Genomic DNA, 23,923 nt, shown 5'->3' with positions numbered 1-23,923 from the left:
TCAATGCTTTCTTTTCAGCTTAAATCGACACACGCCGAGGCAAGGCCGACGTGTTAAGAAGAGCCGTGGATGCACAGGAGCGACAGCAATTGTAACAAGATAATGGCTTTTAACAAATCTGATAGTGGGCGGAAAATTGCTCCCCGAAAGAACGGTAATGTCTTAGTTAATGGGTCTTTGAAAAGTTGAGATTGGTTAAACTACCTGCGATGAATAGACGGAGGAGGAATCTTTGAGTATATTGTAACACAAAAGGAGATAAAACAATCATATATCTACTGCAGCGCCAATTGTTCAAAGGAATCCAAACTATTTCTGAGGGAGCTTTGGCTCAGAGAATGAAATGAATTCAGTGAGAAGCGAGGTTACTTCTTCAAAATAGTGGAGTGTGCTAACGATAAAAAATAATAGACTTCCTCTGTTGATGTCTATTATATATGATGTGTAGCTGCCTTAGATCTGGAACTAATTCTGTAGGATTTGAAGCTAATTTGACATTGTTTGTATTAAAAAACAAGGTTCACGGGCCACAACATTATAGCACTGTTTTGTATCCAATGGGAAAAATCTATCTACTGGATAAAATGTAAACTACAATCAATAAATGAACCAAAAATGGTATTATATGTTGTGTGAAGAATATGTTGATGAAGTGCTGTGTTGCACGACAACCCTAAGTCGCTGGGCTTTAATATGAATTCATCTGAATATAATATATCAGACGTGAGTCAAATGTAGGACTATAATTAATCTACAATGGATTTTGGATTCCAAACGGGTACACCCCAAGATAGAGCGCAGTGATAAATCAATCAATATGGCATATGGTTTGTGTTCTTGCTTCATCGCAAAAAGGTGCCAGGCTGGAATTTCTCAAGGTGCTGGCCTTTTTCTGTGGAGTTTCATTCATCAAAACATCCATGGTGAGCTAATCTTTAATAAAGTTCAATAAAGTTAAATCTAATCTTTCATATATTAGGGATGGAAATTGATACATGTTTATTGACGTCAATGCCATTTATATTTTCTCTCATTGATTTGTTTTTTTATTGAATCTCTTATAAAAATAGGCCATGTGCATGCTTCTTATAGTTTTATATTTCCAATTTATTATCCCATTTATTTGCAACTTTCTATCATACAAAGCATTTCAAAATCCATCCATCCATCCATCCATCCATCCATCCATCCATCCATCCATCCATCCATCCATCCATCCATCCATCCATCCATTTTCTTCCGCTTTATCCGGGGCCGGGTCGTCTCAGCAGCAGTCTCAGCAGAGATGCCCAGACTTCCCGATCCACGCACACCTCCTCCATGTGTTCTGTCGGCATCAATAATAGGCATCGTTAATGAAGGAGACATATAGTTACAGTGGATTGCTCAAGTAGAACCAATTCTCGATTCAAATCCTAAAGTATGACTATATTCAAAAGAAATCACCAATATTAAAATCCAAATAGTCATAATGCCACTAAGCCCACTATACCCATTATACTGCAATCACCTCTATATCAACATCCTAACACCTGCAATTTTGTCTGCCAACATTTCCTGAACTGGCCTTCGCTGTAATTTGAACCCCCTTGATTTAATTTCCAACCATTCCTTCCAAGCGAGACAGTTCAGCCCTGAAAGTAGTTCTTGCACCGCGCACAAATCCAGTGTCTCCAAACAATAAGAGCAGAAAGGAGGTCATGAGAGAGTTAGCGACTGCGCGGGATTTTCCAGCATCAACAACAGAGGGAGGTATTAGGATTGGCACTAGCACGGACCGACTGTTCAACACACTAAACCGGCAGATAGCAGAAACTTTAATGATCGCACACTGGAGTCAACAGAACGGCGAAGCATTGTGCCTGTCCGCTCTTCAGATTGTGTGAGCGCGGCAACAAAGTCCTGATACGCAGTGGCAGTGGGCTGTGCAGCAAAGACCGCCATTGCCTCTCCCTTTGAAAGAGAGTGGAAACGCGAGCTCCGTATCAGTGGGAATGACTGGAGCAGCGTGAACTGTAGGGGCTTAAAACATGAAAGAGAAAGGAACGGGAGAAGGAGAGAAGAGACCCAACACGCGCTCTTTCAGAAGACTTGCAGCTGATGACTGAACAAAAGTAAGAACTCCGGCAAACTATGACTAATATGGATCAAAAGAGCCTGGTGCGCCATATCAACTTCTGTGGTTGACTTTTTCTTATATCTTTCACTTGCAATTGTATGGCAAAAAAAACAATCATTACCGACGGGTGGAAAGAAAGAACATACTTTAGTATTTGATGTTTGAAATACCTTAAAGGGGACATGCAAAATCAACTTTTGCCTTTAATGTTGTTCTTAGTGATGTGACGTTCATGACCGACCGGTGTACAGTTCAAACCAGATCTCAATTATGGAAAGAGCCAATCTTTTTTTCAGTCAATTTTACCCAGAACTTCCCCGAACGAACACAAGAATCAGCCCAACAATGGAGCAGGCAACACAAGTTAACGCTTTTTGCACTAAAGTGAAAGATAAACAGTTGCAGCCTCTTTTTATTAGTTGTGGCGCAAGATTTTATTCACAAACATGGTTTTCAAAGCGTAGATATCAGTCCCATTGTAATTTTAGATCATTTAAATAAAAAAAGTGTGTCTTTTATCGATCGCATCTTAGATATTGTGAGTTTTCTGCTGTGGGGTCCCACAAGGCTCTGTCCTTGGCCCTTTACTATTTCTCGTATATCTCTTTCCCCACTCAGCAAGATTTACAAATAATTCAACATTAAATTCCACAACTTTGCAGACGGTATGCAGCTGTATATCTCTCCTAAGCCCAACTCCACTTTGCCCTCGGATCACCTTAATCTCTGCCTTTCACAAATTAAAATCTGGCTCACATCCAATTTTCTTAAGCTTAACAGTACAAAAACTAAAGTCATTCTCTTTGTTATCTCCTCAACCCTGTCCAAGACTCCCACCCTTACTCTCTCCACAGACAACACCACAATAACCCCCTCATAACAAGTAAGATGGTGTCATTTTTGACTGCTCTCTCACATTTGAAACAAATAACGTTACAACATCCTGCTACTTTCATCTGCGTCATATAGCTCGTCTCCGGCCCTCCCTTACTTCACACAGCACTGCTATACTGGTTCACTCACTGGTCACCTCACGCATAGATTACTGTAATTCACTGCTACATGGGCTACCTCACAAACTCCTACTCCTAGCCCGGATCCCATCTTTAGCTCATATCACCCCAGTCCGTGAATCTCTGCTACAAGTGGCCATTCACTGTATCCTCAGCAGCAGCAACATCAACAGCCTTCTCAGATTGCCCACATCCTCCTCTTCACCTTCACAGCCATGATTGAAGATACAGTATTTGTCCTCAAAGTTCTGCTATCTTTTCAATGAAACCTCTACAAATATGAACAGCTGCTGACTTCCCTTTAAAGTGAATATACACAGTAAGACAGGTGTTAAAACTCAACTTTGTCCCTCCGCTCATGAATGCCTTGTTCAGCGTCATTGTTTGACAAATGATAAGAGAGCGCCTCTCCTTTCTTCACGTCGTGTCACATAATAGCCCGTTATGGCCACATGGGATTAAAACACAGATAAAACTGAAGCTAACAAGATGCTGGAGTGCGGAGATGAGCTCAAATTGAAAAATGAGGCGATCGCAGCAAATGGGATCAGCGAGGATCAAGTGAGTTTAGTGGAAACACAAACACAAAGAACAATTTTTCATTTAAAGGGGCTAGATCCAAGTTAGTAATTTTGTACTCACTACTGCCACCTCTGGTCTTATGCGTTACTGCACCTTCTATATTAAGCTCGTGCATGACGGCACTTCGGACCCGGATTAACACCTTTTTGAATGACAGTGCAGGATTTTAGAGGCAGTTAGGTCTAAGCTCATTCTACACATAAAGACATGACTGGAACATGTAGGGGGATGAAAATACTTAGTTTTAACATTTTTAATCTCTGTATAGTCTCTTTAAGGCAAAAAGAAATACAACCATTTGTCAATGCATCACCTATCTGTCAATTCTACTTCTGTGTACTCCTTTGTACAGCATGAGCCCCCCCTGTGTAGACATGAACATAAATAAATAAATGAAGGTGTAATCAGAACAGTCCTCACCCTATGTTTCATGGGGAGAGGCACAATTCACAGTTGTCTCGTATTATTGTCACTTGTAGTAGAAAATCCCTACCAGAACACTTCCACTGCTGTACACTTCGTCTTTGTGTGAATATCTGGCAACACCTCACCTCCATTTGTGGAGTTGAAACGCTCCTAAACCACGTCCCATCCTCTGCAGACGTTTAACAATGATCGCACAGTCGTCTCCATTAGCTTCCCCACTAGCTCTTGGTGGGAATCCCAAGTGGAGCATATGGCAAATCAGCACGAGAAGCGGCGGCGGCTGTAGAGGAGGTGTGCACACGCATTTGTCACGAGCACAGCGAGGAGTAAACGTGTCTGCGCTACGGATCACAACGCACTTCAAACAAGAAACAACGTGAGGAAAAACATGGAAGCAGCTGCTAACGCTGGTACAGTAACAGAGCATTGTGCACAGCGGAAAATAGAGATAAGTTCATAACCTTTAATTATAGGAGAAATGGAATCATTTATAAAAGAAGCATTTAGTTCTAGAAACTACTCAGTAATTGAAATCTGGTTATTTCAAATTGAAAGGCAGTCAGTTGTTATTTTGATTGCCTTTTGTCCTTGACCCTGCTTCAATGATACTGGGGAGACCAGACCTCTCATGAAGATCGTGAGCTTGCTTTGGTCTGAGTGACCACATAAAGGATTAGCCAACTGTTTCTGCCTTTACAGCTCATAAATACTGTAATAAATTCAATGCACTGCAGCATAATAAACTCATGGATATTATTAAAGGTAAAATACTGTTACTGTTCACAATAAAGCATTTGGACACTGCAGTGTGGCAGATGTATTTACCAGCAGTGACATGGCAGCTAACAGAGTTGTTCCACTGCCCCTTTCTGCACTTTTTAAACTGTTTTAAGCTAATGAACATTGTTTGCTAGTACCCACAAACATGGCGGATCTCCATGGTAACAGTGAATTTGTAACATTCTATCCTGAACTTTTGTCACACACAATAATTAGCTACCTCCAGGTCCAAACAGCTGAGAGTTCCAGCAAAAAACACAACTTAGTCTGAATCTCCTGCTGAAATGACAACCGATAAAAGGCCAACAACTGTTTTACACCTAATTCGAACAATATAGCTCACCATTTCTCCAGGTAAAATTAAGATTTTTTATATTTGAAATAAGCTTTCATTGTGTATGAATAAATAATTTGATAATTAATGCCAGAAGAGCATAACTAATGAAAATCCAAAGTAAATATAATATTTCTTTGTGATCAGATGTGTAAAATGATCCTTGTAGTGGGCTCTACAGCAGGTTAAAATCAGCTAAATCCCATCATAGTGAAATAGAAGTAAGTAGATCAATGACATCATCACTTAAAAGGAACAGGCCACCGTTTTTACATACTGAGATATGGTCTTTGTGCATGTGCTCAGTCAGGCACAACGACCAAAGATGTTGTTATCATTTAGCCTCTCCCAGTATATTCCTATAGCTCCAAAACGGGGTGAAGTTAGAAGCGACCAAGCTCTTCCACGGGCACGCACAAAGACCAGACAGGTACGCATGAACTCGTCTAAGCTCAGGTAAGAACAGATCACAGTATGGAAAACCGGTGGCCTGTTCCTTTAATATACGTATAGAGACAGAGATTGGAGAACCTCAAAAACGTAGAGCCAAGTACATGACACATTCCACTACTACTACTATAATTACTACTGCAGAACATAGGCGTTACCAGGTGTTACCGCCATACAACCGCCATACAACCGCCATACAACCGCCATACAACCGCCATACAACTACTATCTACCAGGGGCCCCCAAACTGGACACTTCAAGGGCTTTGATTTGACCCGCGAGTGGGTGCTTGATTGAAGAGAGATGTCTTCTTAGATTCAGTTGTGCACACACTACTGTACAGTATATTGTTTTAAACCTATATGTGTGAGGGCGGGTGGATGAAGTCACGCTAATGTTGAAAAATAAATAGTAGAAATTGTGTAAATTGTTCAAAAAAGGCCCATACCAAAACTGTTTTAGGGAAATTCTATTTGAACAAGTTTTTTTTTTTTTTTTTTCACATTTCACCCATATTGTGCTTGAACATTGTCATAGTGTTAAGGCGTACTCGCACATGCATCTGTCACTCCTGTTATTATATTTGAGTAGGTGAGGTACACGCTGGCAGAGTCCCCATCTCGAGGTCTAATATGACAGGAGCGTTCCCCGAGTCACACCGGCCACTGTCACCGTCAGTTACTGTGGGACTCCCTGTAATGCGCTGTGGCCCGGCTGACATGGTTTCACTCTGACAGTATTTAGCTGGAGAGACGGTTATGCTTCCTCACCTCAAGCATAAATGGTTATAAATAGCAGGTACACAGACATTTGAGCGACGAGTGGGACGGGAGACAGAACTAAGTGGGCAAGTGCTGGACAACATCAACTACAAGAAGTCGAGCATGTAGTGTATAATTGTAGAGTAATAAAAGTAGAAAATCTGGAAGAGTAAAGGAGGAGATTTTGGTTCTGGAATATAAGCAGAATCTTATTGTAACACAAATTTAGCTCCAGTGTTATCCTTTGTAATTCAAGCCAAACCTGGACTGGAAAGACGACTTGTTTCTGGCACTCGTACTTCCAAAACCATGGCCAATAGCCACAGTAAATTAATTGGCATTGAAATTCAGGACTAAAAGCAAGACGAATTGGAAAACCCTACGACTACTGCGGCTAAAACTGTCTGACCAAACGAGATGCAGCAAACAAGACTCAGCTATGATTGAACAAAACCTTTTGTTTCTATGTGGAAAGGGCTTTGAGGCAGAACTCTCTGTTTTTAAATGTGCTATATAAACAATCTTGACCTTAACCTTGAAAAGCACGTCTGAATAAAGACAGAATCTGATTTAAACAGGCAGGATTTTGAGCATCACCAGTAAAAGCTTGCATAAAACAGCCTATAGTCCCTACGTGATGCTACAACCAATAATAACATACGGCATTTGTATGATATCACTTCTTTTTCAGACGCTTAAGTTTCATGCATTATTCATTCACCCTCCAAAGTAGAGTGACTGCAGCGACGTGGCTGCCACCGATCAATCACATCACATTCAGCAAGGTTCATAGAACACAACAGCACACTGGGAAAAATGACATATTTTCTTAAATAAAAATGACTTTAAATTCTTGAATTATCGGAATTTATGCCGATTTTGAGTCGGTTTGGACTCTTTACAAATGGAACGAGAATGATTTTTGTCGCCTTTCACTTTCTCCTCTCATTTGTGTGTGCACGGTAATTTCTCTTATTTTAAGCAAATGAATGTGTGTTCCATTGGGAATCTAGTTCAAGACACTCCAAAGGTGAGACACTGCAGGAGAATAGGGACTTTTTTATTTGAGATATCAATTTGAAAGTTTTCTGGTGGATTACTGACATATTCTGTGTCTTCTATCCCTAAACATGCCCCAAATTGCCTACATTTTCAGTGACAAAATCTGTGTAATGAGATTAATAGAGTTGTAGGTGTAAATGTTTGGGTTTATTTTGTTGACATATTATAGGAGCTGCTACACATTCGTGGAAAAATCTGTAAACATTCAAATTTCACCTTGTTTTTGAAATTCCGAACTCAATAAAGCAGGCTAGGAATTAGCTATTTCAAAATCCCTCAAGGCAAGGCATTGTCGCAGCAATGTGAGAAAAATGACTATGGCCCTTGAAATTAAATTGATTTCTGAAAAAGAAAAAGAAAAAAGAAGGCTAGCTCATGTCTATGGTAACTAGTAGCCTGCATTAAAAACCTCTTCAAAATAATCGGGTAGTCTTCCAAACGTTGCCATATCAGATTTGGGTGGTAGGCTAGGCTAGTGCTGCCTACCACTGGCCTAGCACTAGCCTACCACTGGCTTACCACTGGCCTAGCACTAGCCTACTACTAGCCTACCACTAGCCTACCACTGGCCTAGCACTAGCCTACCACTAGCCTACCACTAGCCTACCACTGGCCTAGCACTAGCCTACCACTTGCCTACCACTGGCCTAGCACTAGCCTACCACTAGCCTACCACTGGCCTACCACTGGCCTAGCACTAGCCTACCACTTGCCTACCACTGGCCTAGCACTAGCCTACCACTAGCCTACCACTAGCCTACCACTGGCCTACCACTGGCCTAGCACTAGCCTAGCACTAGCCTACCACTAGCCTAGCAACACTAAACTCTTCAAATATAAGGACTGCATGACTTAAAAAAATCAACAACACTCTGGATAACTAGGAAATGAGGCCCTATATCAAAAATCCTGAAAAATCTCTTTAAGAGACCGAACTGGCCCAAAACCTGACATTTTAAAAGACTTGGTTTTTCCTGCAATGTCTCTAAAGCTAGCATGAAATGTCTTATTACAAGCACATTTTAAATCATTTACCTGACAAGATTTTTTCAAGTGAAAGCACAATTCAGAGCTGGTTTTATGAACAAACACACCACTGAGCCGCTTCCGCTGCCTGAGCCACAGTCACTATCATGGCTATCTTGTTTTTCGGTCTATTCTAATATTAGTATCAGTAGTTGGACTCAATGTCACCACTGTCCGACCAACACCTGTGAGCCTTGCCGCATGAAAGCAGCTAGACTGTGAGCCGAACCGCCTTGACCCATGTTACGGCATTGATTTCCCTCCTCCTTTCTTCCTCGCGTCCTGTTTTTGTGTGTGCTCTCTCCTCGTTTCATCCGAAGCCAGTGTGCCGACTCCTCTCTCCTCTCAAACTGTGAGGTCCGGGGCATCGGGCTCTTTTAAAAGCCTGTGATTGCCGACTGAAATAGGCCCGGGGTATTCACCTGAGAGCATAATGGCGTAGCTATGGAAACACACACCGCCGGTCGCCGCCTGGCACCAAATAACGCACTCGGGAGGAAGAGAGGAAAGACGGAGCGCCAAGCAGTTATAATCCAATTGAAAATACGAGGAGAAAACATGCCAAGAGTCCGCGGCTCTAGCGGGTCATTAGGGGCGGGATATTCCCTCTGGAGGAGGTAATGGCAGTCCAGTTCACGGAGCAGAGAATGGCTAAGGACACTGTCACACCTCCAAATGGGTGTTTCCATCGTGCTCGCTGTACTAATGACATAAAAATAGGAGGATAATCTGAAAATGATGTCCCTCATGGGTGTGGGAGCATACGTTCAGCAGAGGACGTGTGTGTAGATTTAAAGATTAAGGTATACTTTATCGGGCCCGAAGGGAAATTTGGCCTCTGCATTCGATTCATCCAACAATGCCGCTGAGGCTGTCTGTAAAGAGCGACTGTTTTAAGTCAAACATCTCCACTGCAAAAATGTCCAATACAAGCTCAGGGTATTTCAGCCAAAACTGCAACTGAATACTTTTAGACCCTCATTTTGGTGTATACAGTAGAAAAAAATCCAATTCAGATTTAATGCCAGTTTGAATCCAATTTAATGTTTTTTAATGACATTTGAAGCCTTGATTTTCGAACAATTAAGTTAATGACTTTTAATACTTTTTAAGGGACTATACGGAGTTCAAAAATGTTAAAAGTATATATTTTCCTCCCCCTACATGTTCCAGAAATGTCCTGAGGTGTAAAATCCTGCACGGTCACTCAAAAAGCTGTTAATTCGGTTCCAAAGTGCCGTCATGCACGAGGTTAATATAGAAGGTGCAGTTACACGTATGACCTGAGGTGGCAGTAGTGAGTATATAATGGCCAACTTGCATCTAGCCCATTTAAATGCCCCTGAAGCTAAAGAAGCCAGCTTCAATATACAAAAGACTATATACTGAGGCTTTGATACAATAAACGGATTGCTTCAAAGTGATCAACAGTGATAAGTTGCTCTAACATGTAACCTGCAAGACACTGATTTATGTCACTTTCCCATCACCAAAAAATACTATTTTGAGTCCAGGCTTTCAACGAACAGCCTGCTGGCATATCAACAAACGATTATGGGTTTTAAAAAGGCAGAGTAGAGTTATGTGTTCCCACTACAATGTGACAAACAACAGGAAATACAAATTAGAGGATTTCAGCAGTAGCAGAAGACACAGTCAAAGTGGACAGAGTGTGAAAAAAAGCGAAATACAACTCCAGGTATGTTTATGAGGGGGAGAATGTAATAGAATATAGATGGCAACGCTTCATACAAATACAATGCCGAGGCGAGGGGGAAGAAAACCACCATTTTTCACTTTTTTTTTATCCGTTTAATGACAGACTATAAACATATTTATCACACGCAAATAAAGTCAAGTCAAAATGGGGTACATATGGATGCTTTTATCACAGCAATTTTTTCAGTAAAAGCGGAAAACAGCCCTTGTTGCTAATGTTAGCATATGTAGCATGAAGCTAACGTTAGATCCTGGGTAGCCTTTTTTCTTATGTACTGTATTTAATGGCTTTTGAACCACTTTGCTCCTAGTATAAGAGTAAAGGCTATTCACAATTCAGCATTTGTTAAAGCAGCCTAATGGTGGAGAAATGGGGGGAAAGTTCCGTTTGTCTGATTTGGCTGCTTCAAACATGACTATAAAGGGGCAATCCCAAATATGGCGTCTGTATCTCTATGGTTAAAAAAAAAGGAATTGCATGATGCTGTATGTCTCCTTTAACATAGCTGTATATATGTCACATTCAAACAAGTCTGCACAAACAAAACCATAAACAACCGCAACAGCAGCAATGTTTTATTCATGCATGTAAAGGTCATACGTAATATAAGCTCTGATCTCAGGTACGTCTTTCCCCCCACACGAAACCGAACCAGTGCTTACAGCCTGATTGTTATTGCACCTGGGAGCTATGAGTGATGCAGCCCGTTATTGGACAGGGAGAAAGAGAGAGAGAGAGAGAGAGAGAGAGAGCGAAGCCTTTGCCTAAAGGCTGTGCCCGGAATTCATAAGGAATGGAAACAAACATATCGATCACTTTAATTACCTTCGTTGTCCTTGAGGGTGAAGTTGGGATTAACCGGCGAGTGGTTGGGCAAAGCGAAGGAAAACCGCTGTCCGTTGGCAAAGTCGTCCTTATCCACCGCTGTCACCGTCTGGATCACCTGACGGGAGGAGGAGAGCATGGATTAGCAATGGCGTTTCGAATCGCACAATCACATTTCCCGACACCTTTTCCTCACACGGCATGGTGAGAGGTTTGCCTGTGTTACATGAAGTGGTGCTACTCGGTGAAAGTCCAGACAGTTCCCCTATTCCTTCGGATCTTCCAGGCCTTCCAATAGGTAGCAGTGTTCCACCCCCCCCTCCACAGAAGCTAAAGCGGCCAAACTTTACTGAAGAAACGGCGCCTTTCTATAGGTGATACCCATATTGCCCTTCGTATAAGCTGCAGGATAGATTGTACCGCGAAAGAAGACACTTTAGAAAGATGGAGCATAAGTTTCTGTGCCGGAGCGCGCGGCGGTGACAGGGCCCCTCGGGCGACCTCTGTGCCACTTTTGTCAGTTTGTCCCTGTAATTGGTAAAAGACACAGAAAGAAGGGAAGAGAGCGGGAAGGGACCGCGGTGAGCCTCCCTCACTACGACGCCTCACACTCGAGCTGCTACTACGCACGACACACTCCGCACGCCTCCCTTTGTATATGCTTTAAGGATAATTGCATGTTAATTAATGTAAAATGCGTGAAGCTTAAATATAGATCCAGTTATGCCATGTTGCAGACAAAGATGTTTTGGGATTGTTTATCACATGCACTTACTTTGCAAAGGCTATCTTGCACATTTCGATTTACAAAGTGTTGATTACTTTGCCATCTGGCTGAGTACTCCCATGCTTCCTTTCTTTATTTCTCAATGGCATCATCTCTGAGTATCTGGTTATAGTCTGCAGCCCTGTCTGTTGTTTTGGCTTCACAGACAAGTATGTTTTCTCTTGCATCCCTTCCAAGGTCATTTTGCTCTAATCTACGCTGGTAAGTTTGTTGAATCTGGAATTGTCATCATTCAAATCCAAATGATCTGGGATTTTGTGCATAACCTACGGAATGTATGGGACTGCATCAACTGTTGTTTGTTCATATTCTTTGGAGGAAAAACTGTCTATTTACATGCAGTCAACAACAGAGTCGGAGTTTTGGAGGGCAAAGGCAAAGAGGAGTCTGAGAGAGGCAAAAAAGAACAAGGCATCAAAACTGTTTCTTTACATTTTCTCAAGAAAGATGTAAAAAAAGGAGAATCAATTTCAAAAGCCTTTAAAGGAACAGGCCACCGTTTTTCCATACTGAGATATCTTCTTACCTGAGCACAAAGACCAGACAGGTACGCATCAACTCGTCTAAGCTTAGGTAAGAACATACAGTATCTCAGTATGTAAAAACGATGGCCTGTTCCTTTAAGAACATTGCACGACTGTTCCTTTATTGCACACATAGCAGCCAACAAACATCCTTTTTTCCTGAAACACTTTGAAATGTAGCTTTTCCTACACAAGACTATATTGGGACTGGCAGGGTGCCCGAGTATGTACATCAGGGGTAGGCAACGTCAAGCCCGGGGGCCAAATTCGGCCCTCCAGCGTAAAACCTTTGGCCCCCAAGAGAATTTTGAAGAAACATTTATTCATAAATTAGAGTCTAAACGCATGAAGAGGACTCTATAATGTGGAAGATACTGACAATATTTTCACATTTCCCAGCAAAACACCACATTTGGTCATATATTATGTGCAAAGCTTATATATGTAGAAAAAAGGTGCTTTACTTTGGGCTACAATTGTGAGTTTCGGCCCTCGGTGTGTTGGCAATGAAGAAAATCGGCCCTCCATGACACAAACTTGCCTACCCTGATGTACATGAATGGGTCAAGAAAACAACCCTTCTACAGACTGACCTGAGAAAGAACCCTGATTCGGAATATAAATCTTTTCGAGCTCGTTGAGGCAAATGGGCTGTAATCACTCTCCTAACTAGCGTCAGAACTCCACATGAAATCTTCTTATTTTAATATTCACCGTCAGCGCACCTCATCATGTGCACTCATTGCAAACGACCACGCTCTCTGTGAATATTGATACATCCCTGTTTAATATTCGCAACACATCTAGGTGTTTTTTTAACACCACATTTCTGTAATCCAGAAATCTCGCCCAAAATCAATTGGTTTTACCGGTAGAATTCACTGGCAGGTTCTTGCATATTTTATTACCTTCCCATTTCTACAGAGGTCTTAGTCTGATCTTATCTTGTAAAAGGCATGCTAAATCGGCATATAAAGGTTTATTTTGTAAGGATATTTTCTCTTGCATTTGACCCATATGCACGGTTTAGGTTAGGTGCATAAAAGTTGACACAGCAAGAAGTGACTTTGCACATGTTGGTAACACTCTATAATAACTACACCTTATTTAGCCTTAATAAATGATGAGTTAAAGCAGTACAAAGTAACTTACACAATTACACAATGAAGATCATTTTTCCACTCAAACTTTGCTGTAAATACTGTTTAAGTGGCACTATCCCCGTAGTTAGCGTTGCCCGTTAGCCTGTTAGCTTCTTCTTCGTGATTCTATAAGTGTGTACTGCGCCTCCGACCTGGAGGCAGGGAAGTTTTCAGGGACTACGGAAAGGATTTATTAAGGAAAACAAGTTACTTAATACTGCTTTAACATTTAACTAATGAATTAAGTGTGACTAACACTTAACAATTTATTTTATTTATGGTTTATTTGGTAGGGACAGTGCAAGTTAATGAACAAGCCACACCGGATTGTAGCCTTAGGCTAATTTTCATCCGTCGTCCCCCATGCACACTCTCAAACACACTCTCATACACTCTCGTACAATGCCTATTGTACATGTTTTTAGTGGTAGGGGAAACCGGAGTACCCGGAGGAAACCTACGCAGACACGGGGAGAACATGCAAACTCCACACAGAAAGGCCCCGTCCTTGGTGGGAATCGAACCCGGACCTTCTAGCTGTGAAGCACAAGCACTAACCGCTGTGCTACCGTGCTGCCTTGTAAGTATGTAAAGAACTATTTATTATGAGTTTGGCATTAACTGTAGTAGTAAAGTAGTTATTAAGTGTCACACTTAAAGGAATAGGCCACAGTTTTTGGTGGCCTATTGAACATATCTCCATACTGAGATATGTTCTTACCTGAGCTTAGAAGTTGATGCGTATCTGCCTGGCCTAAGACCAAAGATGTTGTTAGCATTTAGCCTCTCCTCCTCTCCTCTATGGACCCAAACGGAGTGAATTTAGAAGTGACCAAGCTCTTTCACGTTTTCCCTTTTTAAATACCTATTATAGTTTTGTTTCTTATAGTAAGACAGAAAGGTTTAGTTTACCTGCTTGACTAGTTTCGATCACTTCCTGTGATCTTCCTCAGAAGCGACACCTGGTGGTGGTAGCAGGTAAACTAAACCTTTCTGTCTTACTATAAGAAACAAAACTATAATAGCCTTAACCTAAGAAGACAGTATGAACCTTCTACAAAGACTTTTTAAATACCGTTACATGAAAAGTTACACGATCCAAGTATAGTCACACATAATTAACTTCACCCCCTTCAGGCTCCATAGAGGAGAGGGGAGGAGGCTAAACGCTAACAACACCTTTGGTCTTTTTGCGTGACTGAGCACATGCGTAAAGACCATAGACATGTTAATAGACCATCATTCCTCACTCCTCCCCGTTTACCACAATGACCACATTCGAGGGGGAAATCAAGGCGGATGTACAGACTCCTCCTCCCCAGCTTTGACGGAGCATGTTCCTAAAAAGGGCATAAGGGCGTAAGGGCATAACTCTCTCCTCCAGCTTTGACTCTTTGCTTTGCAGCAGGGCTGATTGTGTATTTCACTATTCATTTATTTATAGACCCTGGGCCCAATAACCCTGCAGCTCTAATACAACTATAATTCCCATCGAACGCAAACTTTCATTTAAACTTTTCTCCCACTTCGAATTATTAAAATGTATTTAGTTGTGTCTTTACCCAATCGGCCGTTACCAGCGCGGCCGTTTAGTCATTTCCCTGCTGCTGATTGCGCTGTATCTCCAAAAGCTTCTTAATTTAAATGAATCAGAGACGAGTGAGAGCAAATTGGAATGAGCTTCGATTCGCGCCTGTCATGGTTTGCTGCTGAGATACTCGTTCTGAATGAAAAATGACGGAGCCGAGCAGCCAAACGTCTTTACAGTGGAGTCAGTGAGGCTTTTTTTGACGGGGGGGAAAACTTTTCTACTTTGCTGAGCATGTCTTCTAATGTGGACTTGTAAAACTTATCAGAAGTTTGTAAAGTGGTCAGCCTCACAGCCAGAAGGTCTCATGTTGGATTCCTTAAACATGTGGGACCTTTTACTTAGACTTATTCTTCTGATACTCTTGAACAACAACCAACCTTACACAGAGAAGTAATTTCTCTATAAACTTTGCCTTACACCACATTACTGTACCTTCAACCGTAAATTCAATAGGAACTACAGCAGAATGTCCACATTCATCATCTAATTATGAAAACCTTGCTTTTTGTAAAGATAAAACCTTCATACTTCTACAAGTGTGCTATGCTATGCTTCAGCAAATCAATTAAATGTGCCTTTCCTCACCTTGACTTTAAAATGTAAAATGAAATAGTTCCTTATTAACTTTCATATCTACTTGTCTTTGAATGCTTGTGCTGAGAGACTGTAACCACAACGGTTGAGTTAACTTGACATTTCTAATTCACTAAACCTCAGCACACCTATACATTTTTGTTATTTCATACTAGGGTTTTATACATAGCTGGACAATGGAAAGCTGGTGAAGTGCATGAGCATCAAACCTTCGGAGCTGGGATCTGAAGTTCCGGTGCTGAGAAAGCCTAAGCTGGGCTTTTAAAAAAACAGAGATACAGGGAAACCTTTGGATATTCTGCAATCATAAACCCAATTCATGACGTTACTTGATGTTGAATTAGACTCACTGTCAGTCAGCCTTGAGGCTCAGCAAATGACATGAAAAACCACAAGTCTCATAGTTTGTCAGTGTAAAACTGGTCTAAAGTCATTTGCATCATCTAAAATCGCTAAAATCTGATGTTTAGTAGACTGATTTGTGCAATATGTCCGATGTTCGTTTGCACCAACATTTCAACACTGCACCAAATCGCTGCACGGCCTTTTCGTGTTGTATCTGATTCTATCTGGACTTCGCCAGTCCTATGTTGAGTGATAAGAGAGAAGGGGCGGACACGATTTATGGCGGCGCCCACACGAACTTCCGTAATAAGGTGAATAGATTTTTTAAAATTTGAACGAAAAGACCGTAAAGAGAGATGTGCCTGTCCTGCAAGACACTTCTCTTTTCTGTTCAAAAGAAGAACCGTCTGGTCCAATCATGCACCAAGAGATGGAAACAGTCACACGCCGCCACCTCGCTCTCTACCAAAACATTAAAGATGGCGGCGCAACAACCGATACACTGTTTTCTTCGGCTCTTTTGTCTGTTTTAAATCATTTGGAAAATATGAAAACCCTATAACCAGTGCAAGAAACTGCGTTGGAAGCATTCCCCGTGGAAAAGGACATTTTTGAAAAGGCTTCCCGCAGCTCGTTCCTGCGTTGCTCTAATTGGTCGATGCCGTCTGTCACTCACGCCCACTGGGAAATTGCTGAGCTCACACTTGCTCACAGACTACATGTCTTTGAAATAGCTTTGAGCCTGTAGTTTGGCAGAGACTGGACTGGTCAGCCTTTCAAATTGGCCTGCAGTGCTCTCTTCGGGGATTAATTGTAATGAAACGTCATAAAACAGCCAACTAATCCATGACAACGTGAAGAATACACTTTGAGTGCAGAATGGGATGGATATTGGGCTTTAAATATGTCGAGGAAAGTTCCATCTAAGATCCAACGCAGTCCAGGAAAAACAGATTCAGCAGAAGATGAAGAAACAAGAGAAAAAGACATAGAACTGCAGGTACGACTAAAAGCTCAAAAGAAGCATTATTTTGCCTTTCAGCCTGCATTCCCTGAGCCTTTTTGCAGTACCTCCCTTCAGTATGTGATGAACCCAATCTCCAGCAGCTGCCTCCCTGAAGAATGAGTGTGTCAAGGAAGTGCAGGGCTGTGGAGGGTAATGTTGTCTCCCTCTCTCTTCAGACTGACCTGTCCTGGCTTTGAGCTCTCACACACGATCACCTCCTCGTCCGTGGGCACCTCCGGAGGGTTGTCGTTCACATCCAGAACCTGCACCGTCACGGACACGCTGCTCACCAGGTTAGGGTTGCCTGGGAAATATGAAGCAAACAAAAGAGGGACGTTAAACAGTCTGTTAAATGAACCCCGGACATTTCTTTTTCCTGTATTCATACATTACAGGAAAAGTAGTACAAGAAACCTCTGAAAATCTATATACCAAACATTTATGCAGGCTTGTCTGACGAACGATGGACGAGGAGAGGCTGACCTTCCAAATCCACTCTTCAGATGTGTCAGTTGCAAGTTTTCAATAACCAACGGTACATTTCTTCATACTTGACCTGTAATGGAGTGCGACTTTGAAGTTGTGGAGCACCAAGTACCATCCGAAAACACAGTGAAACGTTGGCACCTGTATTTAACAAACTGATGTGATCTGTGGTTGCTGCAGTTGGTCAAATCCAAGATCAGCAACTCTATGCACTCAAAAAATGAGATCAGCTGAACATCCTGAATGGACAAGTTTTCCATCCATGTCACGGGCTTAGTCTAAGATGGCAAGGGAGCGCGAGACATCATTTTCACTCATGGATTGGCCACAACAGAGTCCAGATCTTAACCCTATTGAGAATCTTTGGGATGTGCTGGAGATGGCTTTGCGCAAGATCTTGGCCAAACTGTATCTCTTGACACTTCAGAAGCGTGTGACTTTCTTTGTGGCTATAATTTTTGGTTGGGCAGTGTATTTGGCTTTCGAAGTCGCACCAACCAGGCATAAGCAACATTAATTGATGATCACCACCAGAAGAACCTCAAGTGCCCCGAGTTTGGCAATATGTGTCACCGCCCACACTGCGGTGGGAGTGAAATGAATTGGTCATTTACGGGACTGTCGGCCGTATAAATCAGGAAATGTCAAGCTGCAACAATTTACTGGACTTTGTTTATAGTATATCACCCCGGTTGTCTGAGAATTCCTGCTTGAGTATGTGGGCTCTATAACCTTTCCCTCTATGTGGCTAATTAGAGTAACATACCTTGCACATTTCATAGCAGGCAACTCTTCCCACCTCTGGATGAAAGTCAAACCGAGTGTTTAATAGGAGCTCGCACACTTGTTTCCTCCAAACTGGGGCATGCTGTGCTGCGCCATGTTCTCTTATTATTGTCTCTGTTCTCAGGCGCTGCAACTTTAAAGCAACATTTTGTTTAGTGAAGCCCATTTGATCATCTCGGTGTTGTGTGTTTTTGTCTCAGCTGGCTTTCCGTACAGGAGTGGGATTACAAATTCATGAAGTGTTAAGTCATGTGGCTCTCTTCACATTTAATGATACAATAGCGTGTTTATCACCAACAAAATCCTACCGCAGCATTTCATGGAACATTATTTACATTCATGAAGCATCCGCAGTGAATGGGGACGTGTCAAATATACGGGTTTTATTGAAATAGGCTGAGAGCGCTGACTTATACGCGCATGTTTACAGCTGCGAGAGAGACAGCTTTAGTGAAAGGCACGATCGGAACAGAAGCAGCATTCCCATTATGACATGATGGTGACATTGTGTATCCAGGCTTCAGATAGTGACATTGTGAAACTAACCACTATTAACAATATTTCTACATAAAAAATGTTGTCAACAGGAAAAACAATATCCAATATGGTTAGTGGTTGATTCACAACAGGAAAACTGGATTGTGTTTGTTTGCCATATTGTAAATTAAAGCAGTACTAAGTAACTCATGCCCCTAGAGGCCATACACGCCACTGCAGGTGTCGTAGCATGTTACGTTTTTTACTCATTAATTGTCCGTCAGAGTAAATACTACGCTGACAGAAAAGACAAAGGGAGAGCGGGATATTGTACATCCAATGACAGAATGGAGATTTTTTTTTCACTCAAACTAGGCTGTAAATACTATTTAAGTGGCGCTGGCCAGCAGTTAGCTTTGCCCGTTAGCGTGTTAGCTTTTTCTTTGTGATTCCATTGGTGTGTATTGGGGACTCCAACCAAGTGCAGGAAAGCTGCAATTGTGGTTTTCTGGACAGAGACACTGGGGGAGATGAAAGACCCCCCCAATCATCCCATTAACACTTGTATTACCTCCAGACGGACTACGAAAATGATTTATTATGGTAAACAAGTTACCTAGTAGTGCTTTAAGAACAATTAAGATATGTTTTTTTGCAGTTTTGCGTTGAAGCAGCGGCCTTTTGATTTCCAGATGAATGTTTAGACCACTGCCAATTTAAGAATGTATGAGTAATGTGGAAATGATTAAAGTGCTTAACGTCCAGAAAAACAAAATATAGATCCAAGACAAGTACAAGGTATTTCTGTAACCAATCATTTTTGCACGACAATCTGTAGAAAACAAGCAGAAAAGTAAACATTTGTTTCCGATCTCTATTTGGATTCACAAGGGTATAGTCCAACACCCCAGGTTCATTGTCTAACACCTGGAGGGATGAAAGCCCCTGGAGTGTTGCACAGCACTTTGCCTGATGGCTGCAGGTGCATACAGAGTATATACAGTGTGTTTTCATTACCAGAGAAGAGCGTAAACAGAGACTGCCCGATCAGCAGAACCCGGGCGGCGTACAGAAATGTCACCCAGGTGCAACGTCCCACCTTGTAATTAATGTTCAAATTTACCTTGCGCCGAACAACTGCAAACTCATCTGCTTATGGAGGGAGAACAGGAACATGATGTCAGGGAAACGCGGAGACTCGGACATGGTTGTCTAGTCTTGAACTCCAAAAGGGTAGATGGGGTAATGGGCAAAATTGAAGTTTTAGAGCCTGCTGCCATGTCACTATGCTGTTCTCTCATGAAAATCTGGAGTTGGTGTTTTGACTCTCTCGTGGTGACTATTCAACATGCCTTGGGGAGGAGGGTATTAGAGGTTTTGAAAATTGATTTTATACTCTACTACACCAATTAGCCTCTCAACAGATTCCATACATGTGCTCTTTCTCCCCTCTGGATGCAGGTGGCAACGCGTCATACAAGGGGGCGTGGCATAGCTGGGGCGTGGCATAGCTGAGGGGGAAAACAAACCTCATGGGATTACAATTGTTCACTCTTTTAACCATTTTGTGGCAGACTACGAACATATTTATCACACACCAATAAAGTCAAGCCAAAATCTGGTCCATATAGATTAGTTTTTTTCAAAGCAAATTGTTCCGTAAAAGTGGTTAACGGCACATTGCTAACGTTAGCATGTGTACCATGAAGCTTAGACTAGCTTCCTGGTAAGCATTATCTGTTTTTTTTAAGTATTTATCGGCTGCTGTACCACTTTATTCCTCTCTATGTCTTTGTATCTTTATTGAGCAGAAACATATTTTCATAATTAATCATTCTTTTAAAGTAATAGTGGAGAAAGGGGAGGAAATCATTTGTTTTCTCTTCTTTTGTTTACCCCTTATGGCTGCTCCAAACATGATCATATATGAGCAATGCCAAAGATGCCATCTGTATCAATACAATTTTCTTCATAATATTACAGCAAAGATGTTTTATGAACCTCAGCGAACATTTAGGAAATATAGTTAAAGCTGGTACCTGACTGTTTTTTTTTTTTAGATACTAACTGTCCAGGGTGAAATTCACATCCCTATACTCAAGTATTGTCAAAGCATAGGTAACTCTCTACTGTTTAAAGTTATAAAAATAGCTCACTGGGGGAAAAAGCTTACCAGTACGTACGGAAATGGCTGACATTAACCGATCGCACCTCAATCATTACTCCTAGTCAGGTTAAATTCTTCCTTGTCGCTTTACTTTGTTGGCTGCTGAAGCTCCAGAAAATGCCAATTAAACTCAAGTTACGTCCATCTAAACTTGACCTTGTGCCACGAAAAGCCCCTGGGCCGGACTTTGGTCTTGACTGACTAAAGCTTTCCCGTGTTTGCAAATGAGCCGGAATCAGCAGTCTGCCGAGTGTCTCCGAGTCTGTGTGTTCTTGTTCTTTCAAAGGAGAGGAAATTATCTGTGCTCCTTTTTGACGGAGGCTTCCTTTGTAACTGTATCCTTGAATACTAAGTAGAGGTGAGCAGATAAAGAAGCATTAGCATTCAGCGACTCCACAGCACGGCCGCAGATTATTCGCCTAACTGTGATTACAAATGACCGAAGTTACCTGAAAGCAATTCTTCAAATTAGCGGGAGCCCGCATTGATTCAATTAATTTGCAGCATGGGGAAAGGGACACTGAGACAATTAAGACTAATCTGATTTGGTAATTAATTATAAAGAAAATACAATGTACAGTCTATTTTAATGAAATATACTCGGCATGCAAATGGCAGTTCCACTCTTGTTTTCTATGCATTTTAATAAGTAGCTTACCTAGCTTGGGGCTGTTTCTTAAATACTGTTATCATTATTAGACTTTAATAATGTTGTTAAGCCCCAAACGGACTCCCACGTACTTCACAGTTCATAAATATTACATCACCGCCAACCGCCTTCATAGAAGTGGTTGCATTTGCACACATACAAGCAAACTCGTCAATATAGTCAATATACAAAATACTTTTTGACCTCTCAGTAGCCAGAGTTTACTTCTCATTGAAACTGTTCATATTAATGGTGTTACATTGATCCTCAAGCTGTAATAGTAAGCTCCACACATCTGTCTTTGTAGCTAAGACTGCGCTCCAGAAAAGGCCAGTTCATTTAATGCTACATTTCTTCTCCTCATATTGATTTTATAAGACTGGAATCTGACGCAGCAGCGGTGGATTCTCTCTTAGTGCATCGTCCCCCATGGGAAGCTTGTTATCCCACAGGTTATAGAACAAAGAAAAAAATCCGCCAAAGGTATGGCTTGCCTTTTTGTTCGTTACATCCGCCACGGCTGCTATGCCACTACACGGACCCGCCATACCGCTGCCAACTCTCTAATGATTTGTAATGGTTGCCATTAGCTCAAGGCTACGGTTGAAAAAGAGCATTGTGACACATTGCGTTGGAGGCAAATGGACTGATTCTGTGCTGCGTTGCATTCGCGAGGCTCGTGCGCGGATCACACAGGTAGATGGCTGATTAATTATTTAGACATGGCTGCGAGGCGATATTTCAGGCAGGCTTCTGCAAGCATGTGTAACATATCAGATTTTGTTTGGGCCCTTATGACTTGCTCTTTCAAAAATAAATATACTGGTTGAGAAGCAGTTTGATGTTGCTGCGAACCCAAAGTGTGAAATATGGGTCTGAAAGTATATGCCCAGATAGGAAAAGGAGGGTCATGGGACACAGCGTATGAGCTGGAGGGAAGTTAAGCACTAGAGCAATTTCGATCAATACTACTCATTATTTCTAAGATTTCTTGAGTAATATAAAGCTGAAGGTTCTTGAGTCAACTCTGTTATTGAGTGTACGACATTTCTGCTCTCATCCAAGAGGCTTTGTCAGCAACTCAAAAGCTTAACTGCCCACAGGTGGACTGAATAAATACTTCAGGAAGTGGTTAGCTCGTCCTAGTCCAACCCATCTTTGTTCAATGGCTATTCTCAATCTGTTGGTAAAAAACCTTTGATTTTTCCATAATATACAGTCCTTTTGCATAAACACAAGAATGAAACCAGTGTGAAATATCAATCTGAAAATACGCACCATAATATTTTATATGGAGAGGGAAGTTAAGAACAATGGCAATTTTATTTAGATTTTTGGTTGGACATCAATATTATTCATGATTTCTAAGATTTCTTGAGTAACATAAAGTTGAAGGTTCTTGAGTCAACCCTGTAGTTCAAGATCCAAGAGGCTTCGTCAGCAACACAAAAGCTTTCTGCCAACATGCGGACTAAATTAAAACCACTGGGAGTGGCTAGCTTGTCCTAGTCCCGCCCCTGTTTAATAAAATAATATGTATACTTTTTTGCACAAACACAAGAAAGTAATCAACAATCAATGTGGTGCCAATTTAAACCACTATAATAATCTAGAAAACCATACATACATTGCAATAATTTCAACAATCCAGTCCAGATGACTCTGGTATTTTAAGAGATTTGATTGTGATCAAAGCATGAATTGCACACACAGCCAAAATAGCAATCTTTCCATCTAAGTCGCCCTGTATCAGTGTTTGCATGAATAGAATATACCTGCTTTTGAGAGTGAGTGTGTGTGTTTTGACATTTCGTAATTAAATATTTAGTCAGTCGTTAGCTTGTCCCCACAGCCAGATCCGTGTGACATTAAACATCTCATCTCAGGAGAGTAAACAGACTTGGCAGCGGCAGCGGCAGGTAAATCCTTGCTTGAGAGCGATACCTACCAACCTCCGACGCCATCACGCTGATGTTGTGCCAGGGCATGTCCTCTCGGTCCAGGGGCCGTGTGGTCCTGATAACCCCGCTGCTCTCGTTTATCCGGAACAACGGCTCGCTGTCCTCGCTGTCCACCATGAAGTACCTGGGAAACCGAGAGGAGGGACGGTAAAAGATGGTGGAAGCAGACCGTGACATCAACACTGTTGCACACTGGCCACGGTGGAAACCTTTCTCCAAATTTACACACCAACAAGATATTGCCTTGCCACAATGAAATCATTTTTCCAGGTTCTTTCTACAGTATGGGAAACAAGGATAGCCTACACTC

General features: G+C 41.7%; 1 protein-coding gene across 1 annotated transcript in view; it reads right to left on the bottom strand.

Annotated features, from left to right (window-relative positions):
• The window catches only part of LOC306977684 (cadherin-18-like), a 210,428-nt gene that overhangs the window by 38,849 nt on the left and 147,656 nt on the right, over positions 1–23,923 (bottom strand). Inside the window, exons 8-10 of the mRNA XM_079576098.1 lie at positions 23,601–23,737; positions 17,270–17,391; positions 11,099–11,216 (exon numbers count right to left, since the gene is read on the bottom strand). Of these exons, the coding sequence (XP_079432224.1) occupies positions 11,099–11,216; positions 17,270–17,391; positions 23,601–23,737 (377 nt within the window). The remainder of the gene's footprint in view (positions 1–11,098; positions 11,217–17,269; positions 17,392–23,600; positions 23,738–23,923) is intronic.

Source organism: Gobius niger (assembly GCF_951799975.1).
Source record: "Gobius niger genome assembly, chromosome: 18".
In the NCBI taxonomy this organism is placed as follows: domain Eukaryota; kingdom Metazoa; phylum Chordata; class Actinopteri; order Gobiiformes; family Gobiidae; genus Gobius; species Gobius niger.
This window is presented reverse-complemented; position numbering and strand designations above follow the sequence as displayed.